The sequence below is a fragment of the Gadus morhua genome, chromosome 12 (assembly GCF_902167405.1).
Source record: "Gadus morhua chromosome 12, gadMor3.0, whole genome shotgun sequence".
Lineage (NCBI taxonomy): Eukaryota > Metazoa > Chordata > Actinopteri > Gadiformes > Gadidae > Gadus > Gadus morhua.
This window is the reverse complement of record NC_044059.1, coordinates 18,158,753-18,173,326: the sequence shown is the minus strand read 5'-3', so window position 1 is coordinate 18,173,326 and position 14,574 is coordinate 18,158,753. Positions and strand designations below refer to the sequence as shown.

General features: G+C 39.1%; 1 protein-coding gene across 13 annotated transcripts in view; it reads right to left on the bottom strand.

Annotated features, from left to right (window-relative positions):
• Window positions 1-549: 549 nt before the first annotated feature.
• Window positions 550-14,574, bottom strand: part of ptprfa (protein tyrosine phosphatase receptor type Fa) — a 57,592-nt gene continuing 43,567 nt past the window's right edge. For 9 of the 13 annotated variants that reach the window (XM_030373218.1, XM_030373219.1, XM_030373224.1 and 6 more), the window contains 15 exons: window positions 14,520-14,531; window positions 14,101-14,216; window positions 13,444-13,476; window positions 10,111-10,208; window positions 9,740-9,863; window positions 9,265-9,440; window positions 7,543-7,662; window positions 7,073-7,227; window positions 6,015-6,300; window positions 5,248-5,426; window positions 3,374-3,500; window positions 2,906-3,031; window positions 2,631-2,785; window positions 2,173-2,308; window positions 550-1,761 (listed from right to left, as the gene is read on the bottom strand). In XM_030373218.1, coding sequence (XP_030229078.1) covers window positions 1,693-1,761; window positions 2,173-2,308; window positions 2,631-2,785; window positions 2,906-3,031; window positions 3,374-3,500; window positions 5,248-5,426; window positions 6,015-6,300; window positions 7,073-7,227; window positions 7,543-7,662; window positions 9,265-9,440; window positions 9,740-9,863; window positions 10,111-10,208; window positions 13,444-13,476; window positions 14,101-14,216; window positions 14,520-14,531 — 1,912 coding nt within the window. In that variant the 3' untranslated portion in view covers window positions 550-1,692. The remainder of the gene's footprint in view (window positions 1,762-2,172; window positions 2,309-2,630; window positions 2,786-2,905; window positions 3,032-3,373; window positions 3,501-5,247; window positions 5,427-6,014; window positions 6,301-7,072; window positions 7,228-7,542; window positions 7,663-9,264; window positions 9,441-9,739; window positions 9,864-10,110; window positions 10,209-13,443; window positions 13,477-14,100; window positions 14,217-14,519; window positions 14,532-14,574) is intronic. The other 4 variants (XM_030373223.1, XM_030373229.1, XM_030373228.1 and 1 more) reach the window with 1 other exon arrangement.

Here is a 14,574-nt window from a genome sequence, read left to right as displayed (position 1 = left end):
TTTGTATGCTCTTGGGTAATTGTTTGTGTGTTAAACTAATTTCATGTCTGTATTGTATTGTAGTTCTACGGTGTGATTAAACCATCAGTAAAAGGAGCCGGAGCCTCGAGTATTTCAATGGGCGTTACAGATTGGAAGACATCATGAAGGATGTCTCCACAAACTCCCCTGATTTGCTCTGCACTTGGATATATATTTCATATTAGAGAGATGTCACAGGTGTTCAACCCTAGGAGCAGCACCTGGCACCAGTTTCAGAAAGTGGTGCCAGATGAAAGTTTTTCAATAGAGATGACATTATCCCAGAGGTTTTTTTTATCTTTACAGAAATCGAATCAAAGTTCCTAGCCATTGGGATTATCCCTTCCACTTTTCGAAACTGTTGGAGGGTGTGTCCTGCCCAAACCTTCGGTTATATGCAGACACCTCATAAGACGCTCGTAAAATGCCCTGGGACAACCGTTGGATAGGTCATTTCAGGCAGTTACAGGAACAGGAACTTGACCAGTTTTATATTGAAGCCAAATATCAAACTTCATTCATCTCAAATTTTGGTTATATCTCTTTTATTTACAAATAAAAAAAACATGACAGCGTAGACATACAAACACGGTTCCACAGTGACATGGCGACTGTTGTAATGTGTGAATAATCACACAAAGAAACGGGGTTTACCTGAATGTTTGAATCCTCCTAATGTATTAACAGATTCATAACAGTTTTATTTCAGGTCTAAAACAGCAGTCTGAACCAAAAAGCATTATGCTTGGACGGATCAAGTGATGTCCAGACTGAGACCTAAATCAGAACATAGTCTTCAACAGGGATTCACCAATTCTACTTTTTCATCATAGTAATATTGATATTACTTAATATTGGAATAGAATATCTTCTCCAAGTGTTATATATGCTGTATAATGGATATCATTATATATGCAAATATAATTATATCCATTCATTTTCCATAAAACATATGTATATATAGTAAATTAAGGGATGCATTGTGACATCCATGATACAAATTTTTAGGTTGGTATTGTATCAATGTAATATGCTACTTGTTCATCATTATCTTAATTATTTGTATCGTCTAATAATGTAGCAAAATTCTACTTGAGTCAAAGTTCATTGTACAGATTCAAACTATATAATTTAAAAACATCAACTCTATTAATTAATTAATGGAAGTTACGGATACAAATTATGTTATTCATGTGAATTAAAAGTATTAGTTTAAACTGAGGTATATTTTATACTTCACAGAAAAGGTGTTTTTTTTTTCTTTATGCTGCATCTAATAACATGGTTTGACAACATAGTATATTTAATATATATGTTATATGGTAAGAAAAATAATATCATTAGCAGCTCTATGCAAACCCCAATATTCCATATTTGAAGCATGTCTGAAAATTATAATGTGTGCTAATTAAAAAGTATAAATGAATTACAAAAAAAGTAAACATTAAAACATACGATAATATTACCATGTATATAATCAGAGGAACAATGATCTAAAGGAAAACAGAAGAAAATATTTTTTTGAGGGGCATCTTTCGGGTGGTTAATGGAAGTATCTCGTCCAAATGAAAAAGTGAGGCATACTAAAAGATTGTGGAGGAGGGGAGGGGTGCAACAAGCATGCCCCTTCTAAGCAGTCCACCACAAAGTCAGAAATAGGTTCTTGTATCATCATGGCCCATAGTGATCAAAGCTTCCAAGGTATTCCAGCGCTGCCCTGTAACATAACTGGTACTGGTCCTGAAAACAAAACCAATAAAGTAAAGACGTTAGACTTTGCTGTGATGGGAAACTGAGTAACACTTTATCTTATGTATTTCAGATTCTCTCTTCTTCTCTCTCTAACATCTCTGAACATATTGCATGGATGCAGCCAAGACAAGCATTCATTGAGGTCTAAAACAAATTAATAAAATGCATAATTTGCATTTTTCTCTCTCCTAAACTACTATGACTATGATGTGGCAGTGCTATGCATTATATACAAAGTATGGAAAACAACATTTGACCTTTATAAAAGTTTAAACAACTTTAATATTTACATGACATGTTCCCTGTCCCACAGAATGTGTATATTTTAGATGATTGAAGCTAGTTGGAGCCCTGGCCTGATGAGGAACCAGTACAGCCCAGTCTTAGCTCACGCTGTACCTCTGTCTGCACCATTGCGGGTCTCTGAGTTCTCAGCATCTTGACTGTCTGGAAGAGGTCTACCACTCCCTCGTATCTCATCCTCTCCAGCACAATGCTCAGAGCGATGAAAACACCTGTCCGTCCAACACCCGCACTGATGACCAAACATTCACATGTTAAAGAGTCTCAGAGTGCTTTATTCTTGAGGATCTTTCTAGTACAGATATTTTTTAAATAGGTTAGGGTAAGGATTAGGTTTGGCATTAGAAAAGTAAAATATGGCAGTTTAACAAATCAAACAATCAAATCAAGGAAACTTTATCCTGATGTTTTGGATTACCGGGAAAACATTAAAAGGGCAACTGTATAGCCTTTGGTGTGATTTCTGCTGCTTATCAGGGTTTCTGTTTAAGATGAAGAAAAACTGATAAAATGATGAATGTACCATTGTAAATATACTGTGATGAGATGGTTACCTGCAGTGTACGGTGATCGGTCCATCTTGTCCAAACTGTTCTTTGGTTTTGTGAACCTGGCCAATAAAATCAATGAAGCCCTCTCCGGTTTTTGGAACACCTTGCTCAGGCCAGTCAGTAAACTGAAACTGTCTAATGGTCCTAGACTGGCCATCCTAAATGGGTAGACAATTCATTCATTGTAATGCTATTGAATAATTTTCATCAAATCATTAAATGTGTATTCCTCAACCACTTAGGAATATCATGTGATGCATGAGAGGAACAGCAGGTACCCTGGCGTCCGTGACCTTGAACTCTCGGAGGATGTACTGAGGCATGTTGTACTCTGCCATGGGGTCCACCACAAAATACTGGTAGCGGGCTGATCGCTCAGCTGGCCAGTACTGATGGCACTTCTCCTACGAAAAAGGAATAGTTCATTCAGAGTGACCATATACAGCAAATTAACCATTTTAAAAGATGCAAGAATGAGCTATGCTTGGATGGAATTCACTTTTTGCATTAGCAATTACAGTAACTTCTCGCCCCTTGGCAGGGGCGAGAGTTCTACTGAAGTAACAGCCTGAGATAACACAACCTTATATGTACATAAGTGGGTTTGTGTTCAGCTTTAAATCCAAACGCTTCAAAATGCCTCATTAGTGTGCATTTCCACAGTTTGCATATGTCTACATGTCAAAACTTTGTTTCCGTCTTGTCTTTGGGTGCTTCTGTGTATGGTACATGTGTGGGTCACCCACCCTCCCCATCTCCCGGAGTTTGGTGAGCATGACGACAATGGTGGAGTTATGTTCCCAGAGCATCCTCCAGAAGTCCTCGGTGGTCTCTGCTAAGGGGCCCTGTGTAGCCATATAGGCTCTCTGTTGCCTGCAGAAAGGAAGGACGAGATGGCAGCATACTTACAAGTTTTGGTCACACTTAATAATAAGCGTACACTTTTGAACCATTAAAAAACATTAGGTAATGCAGTGGTGCATTATTATGTAGCGTCTAGGGATGTCCGATATTGGCTTTTTTGCCGATATCCGATATGCGATATTGTCCAACTCTAAATTTTCGATTCCGATATCAGCCGATACCGATGTCGATATTTGGGTTATTTATTTTTCCTCAAACCTAATTTAGGTAACATTACATATCTCCTGTTGTGGAATTAACACAACATGCTTAATGTTATTGTGATGCCCCACTGGATGCATTCTTGAATGCAACAAGGCTTTCCAAATGTTAACATTGTCTGTGCAAAATAAGAAAAATACTTCAACTTAATTTAAGGGAAAAGTGCCATGTTTATTTTTATTTTTTAAATGGTCTCAGACAACAGTTTGGATTACACTCTCCCTGAGATAATCTTGACAATGCCCACAACAAATAGGGCAAACTTGACTTCACAAATGATAAAACATTGTACAACAACTATGTGCAACATAGCAGTATGTTTCTTTAACTAAAACTCAATAACCTTAATTGAATAAATGCACAAATATGAGTCAATTACAATGTGCACTGTACTGCACAATTTTGAAAACATTTATTTGAGCTATAAAAATAAAAAAAATCGGTTTTAAGGCAAAAAAAATCCGATACCGATATTGACCGATATTACATTTTTATGCTAATATCGGGCCGATAATATCGGTGGGCCGATAATATCGGACATCTCTAGTAGCGTCAGTATAGTTTTAGGCGTTAGGGTTAGTCCTGAAAAAACAAAAACACCACATGAAAGAGATGATGTGACAGTACCAATGAACACATTAGTAAATCAATAGAGTCTGATTTACAGGCTCTATTGTAGCCTTATTGTAAATCATACTGATTACTCTTAGTAGGATTTACGAAGAATAATCATTAATAAGTGATTACTAGACCATTAGATAAATGATCTGTCATTTAATGCTTATAACTGCAATAACTAATGATTATTATTGGTTGTTTATTGTAGCCCTATTGTAAAAGTTTAACAAAGTTATTTTTATATTTCAATGTATTCAAAGATAGTTCAATTAATTGTGGGTTCTACGCCTTTGTTATTTTCTTTCATTTTGTTTTACAATGATTATTTGTATATCATTTTCGTAATTTGATAGATTGCACATTAATTAAGATGCAAAATCCACCAGGGAGCAGTGTTTTATTAAGCAAATGATCCACAAGCATGAACCAAATGTGCATGAAAAAGACATGGCTGTCTATATTTACATATCGCTAAGTTATACATGGTATATATGATATATAAGGTATATCACGGTTTTAATTCAGCATTTCAGGAATTGCAATACAAGCCTAACCCTGAACTCCTGTGTCAAAACTCCTTTGCCTCATGTCATTTTGGTAACTGCTGTTAAAAGACAGAGCTTTGCTGTGTGTACAGCAATGAAACAATCAGTACGGTCAAATGGCACAATTATGCGATTATAATTTAACAGACATCCTAAACATGATTCAACAGATTGATACAGCTACAACAAATGTTGTGATCGGTGAACTGCAGAAGTTAGAGGCTTGGAAAAGCTTTGTGGACTAAACGACGGTGGGTGAAATACAACTGGATAACTTCAAAGAGGAGACGTGGGTCTGGCTGGTAGGATCATCAGTGATATGCTCTCCTCACCTGTAGCCATCGATGGAGCTGGCATTGATGTAGTCCGAGCCCTCCACCCCCCGAAGGGGCTGCAGGCAGACCCGGCTGGACTCAAAAGGCATGATGTTCACCAGGCGGTTCTTGAACTTGTTGCATGGCAGGTTGGCACTGATAAATCTTGAGGTATGTGCTTTAGAGTTGGCTAACTTCTGCACAATGGGACACAAAAAGATTGCATAGCGTTTGTAAGAGAAGGAGCTCGAGACGGAGCTTGAGATGGCGAGACAGCAATTGCAGTCTTCAGTCAATTCGAATGAATCATTTAAGAATAGGAGTGCGTTGATCTAGTAAATGTCTATGCTTAAATTATTAAATTATTACTACGTTATTGTTCTGTTTGCTTTTCATTATCTTGCATTATGTTCATCCTGTTTTATAATGTACTTTAGCCCGAGATCATCATTAAACCAATTGTAAATCTCAAGGATCCAGATATTACTATTGACCTGATTTCAATTTTTATAGCGGTAGGGTAAGGTTTGAAAAAGTTAATGAAAAGTAAGGTGCCCGTTTGTCCTTTGGCTTCAGATAAAAGTCTCACGATCTATTGAAGTGAGGTCTAGGACTTTTTGTTTAAGTGCGCCCAACAAATTCAATAATATTTGTATTCAGTCATTTCTAGCCACTTTTAAATTATGCCCCATATCTTATTGTAGTTCAATATTTTCTATTACCATTTTTTTAATTGCTCTTTGCAGTAAAGAAAACCAATGAAAGCCTTACAGGCAATGATTTACCTTGAACTCCAGCTCCATGGGGGTGAGCGTCTCCCCAGGTGCATTCTGGGAAAGTTTCTGGATGTGGGCGAACAGACTGCGGGCTGGGACCTCCGTGCAGCCACAGATAGTGGCCTCCAGCAGGGCCTCGTGAATGAAAACGTACTGGTCCTCGGTCTGGACCATGTAGTTCCTGGCCGCACGCATGCAGGTCACATGACCGTAGGCGTCCACCGTCTTCTCGTACTTGATCCTCTCCAGCATGGCTTCTATGACGATGAAGCAGCCGGTCCGGCCCACTCCAGCACTGAGGACACAGCAGAATACATCTGGTGAGGAGGTCCGCTAGAACAGCAACTGGGGGCTTAATCCCCTGGTGACCATCTTGGTCCTCAACACTGGGTCTGCGGTCGGAGATTCTTTTTAGCTTAGGAAGGTTCCTTACAGAGGGAAATGACCTGGGAGTATCTAAGTGGCAGCCATTCGAAGATCTGTGGAAATTCTCTAAATAATGAGGAAAGGCGCTTCATTTTTTTCGGTTTAATTCCAACCTTGTTAATAATGTGGTATTTGTCATCGTGTTTTCCACGTTTATACAGCCTACATGCAACAACACGGTAAGGACGGACTGAGAAAAGTATCTAAGATGAATGCCAAACCCCCATGCATAACATCCACCATCGCTGACTGTGCCGAGAGTTAGTGCAGTCGGAGACTCTTAGCACCGCAACCTGGCTTGGTGGGGGAAACTGAAGATCGAACATTTCTGGTCTCTTCAGAGGTTTCTATACCAGGATAGATTTTTGTATTTGTGCCCACATATTGGTGTACATAAATATAAGACAACCAGAAAAGCAACGTTCCCCAGACAGTAAAAGCTATGTTATCACTGAAATCAGTTGAAAGGGGTCTTAAGAGGGTTATATAAATGTATCATATAGGTTTTAAACCCTGTTTTATTGGATCAGCATTTCTATTAATTTCTTCAAAATAAAGACATTGAATATTGGGACTCTATTACTATTATTCATTATGTGGGTGGAAACCACATTACTTGACTCCTGTTAAATGGAGAGTACCTGCAGTGGACTACCATGGGGCCAGACTCTAGCGGGTTACAGGCCTTCACTCTGCGGAGGAAGGCCAGGGTGGGGGTGGGGTGCTCTGGGACCCCGTGGTCCGGCCAGGCTAAGAACTGGAACTGCTTCACCTCCCGCCTCTCGCTGGAGCCGTTCTACAACCGTGGGTTAAGGTCCAGTAGCATTTATTACACTAGCTCCGCTCAAGATGGAACATAAAAATAAAAGAATAAAATAAAAAAATAAAAATATATACAATCTATAAAGAATATAAATATTATTAATACACCAAATCACTTTTAGAAACATTTAGAAAGTTCGCCAGATGAGCTCTATATAACATACAAAACCAGCACACACACAGAGTAATCCCAAGTTCTCTAAATAAACATTCAATGTTAAACAATAATAGATGCCTAGCATTGCTATTTCATATAATAATTTTAATTACAATTTTAATCTTAATCTACCTTAAACAGGGCAAAGGTGCGGAGAATATAGGTGGCCAGCTCTACGGTGTCCAACATGGCAACCTGGATCATTCCATACGTCTCTGTGCCTCGGCTGGGCCAGTACTGGTCACACTTAAGCTGTCAATCAAAGAAGCACATCAGTCCATCCTTACTGTTCCGCTAGCGAAGCTCACCTTACAGCAGGACAGCAAAACAACGATCAACAGAGTAAGACACACAGAACATTACAAACATGAGCAGGATGCATACAATTAACCTGGAAATAAAACACACAAGTGTTTAACAGTGGAAAACTGACTAGAGCAGTTTCACAAGAACATACTCCTCAAGTACTCCTTGTCTTACTTATTGTTTCTGTGGAGTTAGAAGAAATAAGCTGAAACATCATTATAAGCATATTAAAGAAAAATTGCAGAGAAAGCGCCGAGGGAGTGGAGAGAAAGAAAGCAAAAGTCTAATGAAGAGCTGTGGAAATAATCACGCAAGGGTGGACTGCTGGGAAGTGGTGCGCATGAAGCTGCCGCCGCTCCGGCCTCGCTGGGAGCTAGACGGAGGAAGCGGGGGCAGCCACGCCTCAGGGCCGCTAAGCGGGCTCACCAGATGGGAGGGCATCTGCTCAAGATGAAGACAGTTTGCCCGAAGGAGAGAACAGGGGTCAGGGGCAGATGTCCAACTGTTACATTCACGCCACTGGTCCGAGAGATGTGAAGGGGCCTATTAACAGTGTTTGGATGGCTGGTCACCGCCACATGGCTGGAGCAACACACAATGCTCACTGAGTTTAACGCAAACAGAGATTCTTTGGCTGAGGCTCTTTTTTCTGCTAACTTCCACTGCTAACAATTAGCAGTGGAATGCTGACAAGAGGGAGAAGGGAGATGAGCAATGGATGTAAATGTGGTTCTGTAACACTAGTCAAAATAAAGTTTGTGCTTCAGTGGACAACTAGAAGAGCAGACAGCAAAGAAGAAATTAGGTTTCTTGCAGAAGAAACCTAATACTATTAGTTATATGCAGCAAGCAAGGTATGTGTAAAAATTGTTTACAACGTTTATTTTTTAGAATATATGTGTGTTCACCTTTTAAAGTGTATGTGAACGTGTCTATTTTTACATTGTCATACTGTGTAGTTCAACGGTGGTTATTGCAGTGGATAATTGTGGATGACATTTAGATGACAAGGAGCAGCAATAAATCAGTATCGAGAACCATGGTGTTGTGTGTTACCTGGAGGGAGTGATACCAAGTATTTATTGAACAGCCAAAGAAAAGTTGGCTATCAAAAGTTGCACTATAAGTCGGTTATGAACTAATAATTATTTGGCTAAAGTGATTGCTGAGGGACACAGAAAGAGGTTACATGTGGACCAGAGGATCCTGCCCCTCTCTGCCCATTGGCCACCCCATTAGGACAGGTAGACAGAAAGCATTGTGTGTGTGTGTGTGTGTGTGTGTGTGTGTGTGTGTGTGTGTGTGTGTGTGTGTGTGTGTGTGTGTGTGTGTGTATGTGTGTATGTGTGTGTGTGTGTGTATATGTGTATACGTGTGTGTGTGTGTGTGTGTGTGTGTGTGTGTGTGTGTGTGTGCGTGTGTGCGTGTGTGTGTGTGTGTGTGTGTGTGTGTGTGTGTGTGTGTGTTGTGTGTGTTGCCTTGCCTTGCCTTGCCTTGCCTATGTGTATGTGTGCGTATGTGTGTGTGTGTACTGTGTATGCTTAATACCCTTGATTTCTCCTCAAGCCGTGTCACCATGACGATGGTGCTGGTCTGCTGCTCCCACACCATCCTCCAGAAGTCCCCCAGTGTCTCTGGCAGCGGGCCCTGAGTGGCGATGTAGGCGTTCTGCTTCCTGTAGCCGTCCATGTAGTTGGCGTTGATGTAGTCGCTGCCTGGAACCCCTGCAGTGACGGGAAGAAGTTGGAGAGCATCTAACGAGCTGGAACTCTGTGAGCAGTGTTATCGGGACACAAGTGTTGGACAGGGCAGATATATTGCTCTACAGTCATTTATCCATCTCCACTCGCTCCTATCTGATTCCGAGGAGAAAGGGGTCTAGCTACAATGCTTGTTTCCTGGCTATCCAATACTGCAAGTAACAATCAATGCTGTAATTATGTCAGCATTAACGTTTCAAGGGCAATTTGGGCCAATATTAACCTCTCATCGTACAAGTTTATAAAAGTTTATAAAAACTCACCGTCCACCGGACTGAGGACCACCCTGGAGTGGTCGTAGGCGATGACATTGGCATAACGGTTCTTTGGTTTGTTCACGTCCAGGTTTGAGTGCTCCCATGTGAACTGCTGTCCAGGATCTATAGCCTGTGTGGATGAGTGTGAGTGAGTGAGTGAGTGAGACATCACATGACTATTTTATGACCCGTCTCGTGAGATGAGATGGCGAGTTATATTTTCAGATATTTTAACCACAACATCAAGCTTGTGTAAAGGTTAAAGGTAATGACAGGGAAAAAGACAGAGCTGGAGTTCAAAAGTTATAATTAAATATCACAAAGCATAGTTCATAAATAAGTAACTGCATAGATTTTCTAGTGAGCCAGTAAGTTACCTCATACTCCAGAGAGAAGCCCAGGCCATCATTAGCTTTTAGCCTTTCGATGTGGTCCAACAGGTCGCTCGTGGCAACAGGGGGATGCTCCCTCATCCCTGCAGAGAGCCATGGCATCTTTTAACATGTTTAACGAGGCTCGTTAGTGGTTGGGGGGGGGGGGGGGGGGGGGGTTCGGCTTGCGGGAGGCGTCGAAGGGAGTACAGAGGAATGAGTTTGGGTGTATGCGAAGGACTTGCACATCTATATTTTTATAGCCTATTTACTCTTACTGTTAAGATCATTTGGTGAGAGTTAAAGAACAAATTATACAATTTTGAAACTGACATAAAACGGAATTGCCATTGTGTTATTGCGTCATTATTATTGTTTTACAAACACAACACTCTTACCCTATGTCCTGTTCAACTTAACTAACTCAACACAGACCCAAGACAAAAACAGATCACCACATTATCAGACAAGAAAAATACAATCAACTGGATACGAAGATGCTATACTTCTAGAAAAAAATGTAATCCCACTGTGTTGCTAATGGTCTGATAAAATAAGGAAAATGTGTATTGGCTTTATAAACCTCTTAGTTATAATCATGTTAAACAGGTGTTACCTTTCTTAATCATTATTCTTGCCAAGGTCCGACTGTAAGACATGCTCATTTGAATAATGTTGTGTGTAGTGAGAACAATATATGCTTAATGTGTAAGGGATAATCACCTCAAGGCAGGGCAATAAACAATTTGATATGCCCGACTCGTGGGAGGTTACCGCCCGAGACGAATATCAAACTGTTTATTGCACTTCTTGCTTGCCAACATAATAAAACAATTCAAATAATTTAATAATTATGCTTTTTCGTATTTGTATTGCATGCTTATTAAATGTATACTCTGTTTGAGTTCATCTCCCTCAAAAAGTAGTCCCCTTTAATTACGATTGATCAAACATGTTTTGGACACCTCGAAGGGCATTATCGGCTTATACCATCGTCACTTGCCAAAGAAAAGAAATTAAGATCATTCATTTATATTTTCATGCGTTTTACAATCCAAATATATCGTTTTTCAAATGCCATAATTATGTTATGGATTGTACATATTTATAATTTGAAATTCGTCCCAGCCTTTATACCTCAGATACTCTAGGGTCTGTAGCATATAACCGCGTTTTCTGATTACAATTTAATTCATTTTTCAAAAAATGTATTAAACTGGCAATAAACAATTTGATATGCCCGACTCGTGGGAGGTTACCCCCCGAGACGAATATCAAACTGTTTATTGCCCCGTTTATTCCACTTCTTGCTTGCCAACATAATAAAACAATTCAAATAATTTAATAATTATGCTTTTTCGTATTCTAATGCATGCTTATTAAATGTATACTCTGTTTGAGTTCATCTCCCTCAAAAAGTAGTCCCCTTTAATTACGATCGATCAAACATGTTTTGGACACCTCGAAGGGCATTATCGGCTTATACCATCGTCACTTGCCAAAGAAAAGAAATTAAGATCATTAATTTATATTTTCATGCGTTTTACAATCCAAATATATCGTTTTTCACATGCCATAATTATGTTATGGATTGTACATATTTATAATTTGAAATTCGTCCAAGCCTTTATACCACAGAAACTCTAGGGTCTATAGCATATAATCACGTTTTCTGATCACAGTTTAATTCATTTTTCACAATTTACCAGCTCTCGTTTTAAAGAATAATCTGAAGTAATGCGAAGTAAATTGAGTTTAGTAAGTGTGCATGCATTTTGCATGAATTAATTAATTAATAATTGTTTTTATATATATATATTTTTTATTAAAGTAAATAAATAATCTTTCTCTGCGGACCGGTACCAAATGACCCACGGACCGGTACCGGTCCGCGGCCCGGGGGTTGTGGACCGCTGGTCTGTAGCATTTAACCGCCTTTTCCGATTACAGTTTAATGCATTTTTCACAATTTACCAGCTCTCGTTTTGAAGACTAATTACGGCGCCATTCGTTTCAAGGGGAATCGCGACGGTCTATACTTTCAACATAAATTGCACATATTTACAATTGGAAATTCGTCCCAGCCTTTATACCACAGATAGTATAGGGTCTATAGCATATAACCACGTTTTCCGATTACAGTTTAATGCATTTTTTTTACAATTTACCAGCTCTCTTTTGAAGGCTGAACAGACAATTTGACTGGAACTATTTAGCAGGTGTCCATATATCAGGGATTAATGGACACCCTGCAGCCAATCAGAATCAAGTATTCCAAAAAATACAAGCGGCGTATTGATCTACTATTTGATGACATTGTGCTCAGTCAGCAGCAAGTAGAACCATCAAGTCAGCGGACAACCTGCCGGGTTAATGTCCTCCTCCCAGCCAATCAGAATCAAGCATTCTTAAATGAAGTAGAATAAAACTATAATAATTTACAATTTGTTCTTGCACAAAGATGTCTGAATGCATGCATATTGCAGTGGCATTGGGAACAAAGCAATTTTATACATTTTGAATGTGCAAAAAAGCAAACAGAAAAAACATTACAGAACAAAAAATCTGTAACAGAGAACATGAAACACAAAAAAATAAATAAACTCATAATGGAAGGGGCAGGTCAGTCATTTAGTGAGGATAGCTGAATTACAGGGATTTAAAAATTAATGCATAAATGTAATTGTCTAACATGGCATCCATGTTGAGCTTGTGAGACCATCCTGATATTGACGTCTGCTTTTACAATCAGTCTGGTCTTGTTTTGGGACCAGACTATCTTTTTTAACACGATGAGTCAGGGCAGACTGAGGCGCTGCTTGTTCTTCTGAACTGAAACTCTATGGAAGTAAATCTGTGTCATCGGATTTTGAAAATAAAAAGCCATTGTATTTTAAGCACTGAATATTTATGCATTGAAGTAACGTATCTGGATTTTTTGCCTCTGAATTTAACGCTTAAAATCTTCAATAAATCATCAATGTAAAAAAAATCAAAATCAAATATTCAACGTTAAAAATCTTTACTTAAATATGTTCAACGTCCCCAAATTGAACATGCCAAAGTCACATGCAAAATACAATGCATGAAATTCAGCGTTAACATCTACGGATCCAAGGAAGGGCAATCGATCCGAGATGCTAGATCGGCTTGATGGCATAAGTAGAAATATATCCTGACTGCATATTAACTTGAAAAAAGGCTACAAATATTAGCATTTAAAAAAGGTTACTTTTAACCACTGGTCTAGAGTTAGTATTTCCGAGTTCATTATACATATAAACAGACTTTAGAAGAAAACCTTCTGAAGGATCAAGAATGTCAAAGGTAGAAACTAACTTGTTGTGTTTGGGCATTTGGGGGATCTGGAACCTGCCAGGGAGTGAGAGACACATGATTACAAACAAGCATAAAAAAATATAAGAATAATAGGAAGATAAATACAAGACACTAATTAGAAAGGAAATACAGGAATGAACAGGAACAGGTACAGGTCAGTTTCTTGAAATATAGGGATCCCAAAACTCACTGTATGACTTGTATATATATATATATATATATATATATATATGTAGCTAGAAACATGGGAGTAATAACAGCATGCTGACACACATTTAGGTCCCTACATCATAAGTGAGTTGGTTGGTGATGTAGCAGATTTATCATTCTCAGGAATCTATAGATATTGGACATTGTGTGTTCTTGTAATAATATGTTGGTGAGAATCAAGATTAATAGCATGTCATATTTTACATTGCTGTAATATAGGTTCTGCTGACAAGTGATTTTGGCAAAAAATAGTTGAAACTTTTTTAAACAGCAATCAAGTGAACCATTAGAAACAGACCATTTATGTCATCAAGGTCAGTTCAGTTCAAATTCAGAAATACATGTGTGTGTGTGTGTGTGTGTGTGTGTGTGTGTGTGTGTGTGTGTGTGCGTGTGCGTGTGCGTGCGCGTGCGCGTGCGTGTCTGTGCGTGTGTATGTCTCCATGCCTTGTGTCTGGTAGTTGAGTCTTCTCATCTCCACTGGGTCTGGGGTCTGGGGCAGCAGTGAGTCCTTAACCCCGGCTACCAGGTACTCATCCTTGGCTGTGAGCGAACCCCGCTTCCTAAAAATAGAGGGTCACAAAGCCGGATAAGAAGGAGAGTGGTGAGTCAAACACATCACAGATACATGAGATCCATCACACACTTATATTGCAGGCTTTATATGATGTGTAGGAGATAATGATAGTTGAATATGTATATTTTTCTTTTTTTTGCTGAAACATAGATGACGTTGTAGACAGCGTTCTTTTTCACAACACACATATGAGTTTGCATAACTAACTAAAGAGCAGAGTTTGATGGGTCCCGTTTTATAAAGGAGTGAGGATGAACATTTGGTCATGTAAAATAAAGGTACCACTTACCCCTCTTGTTTGCTATGTCCATGGTCCACAGGTCAGAAGTCAGAGGTGAAAGGCA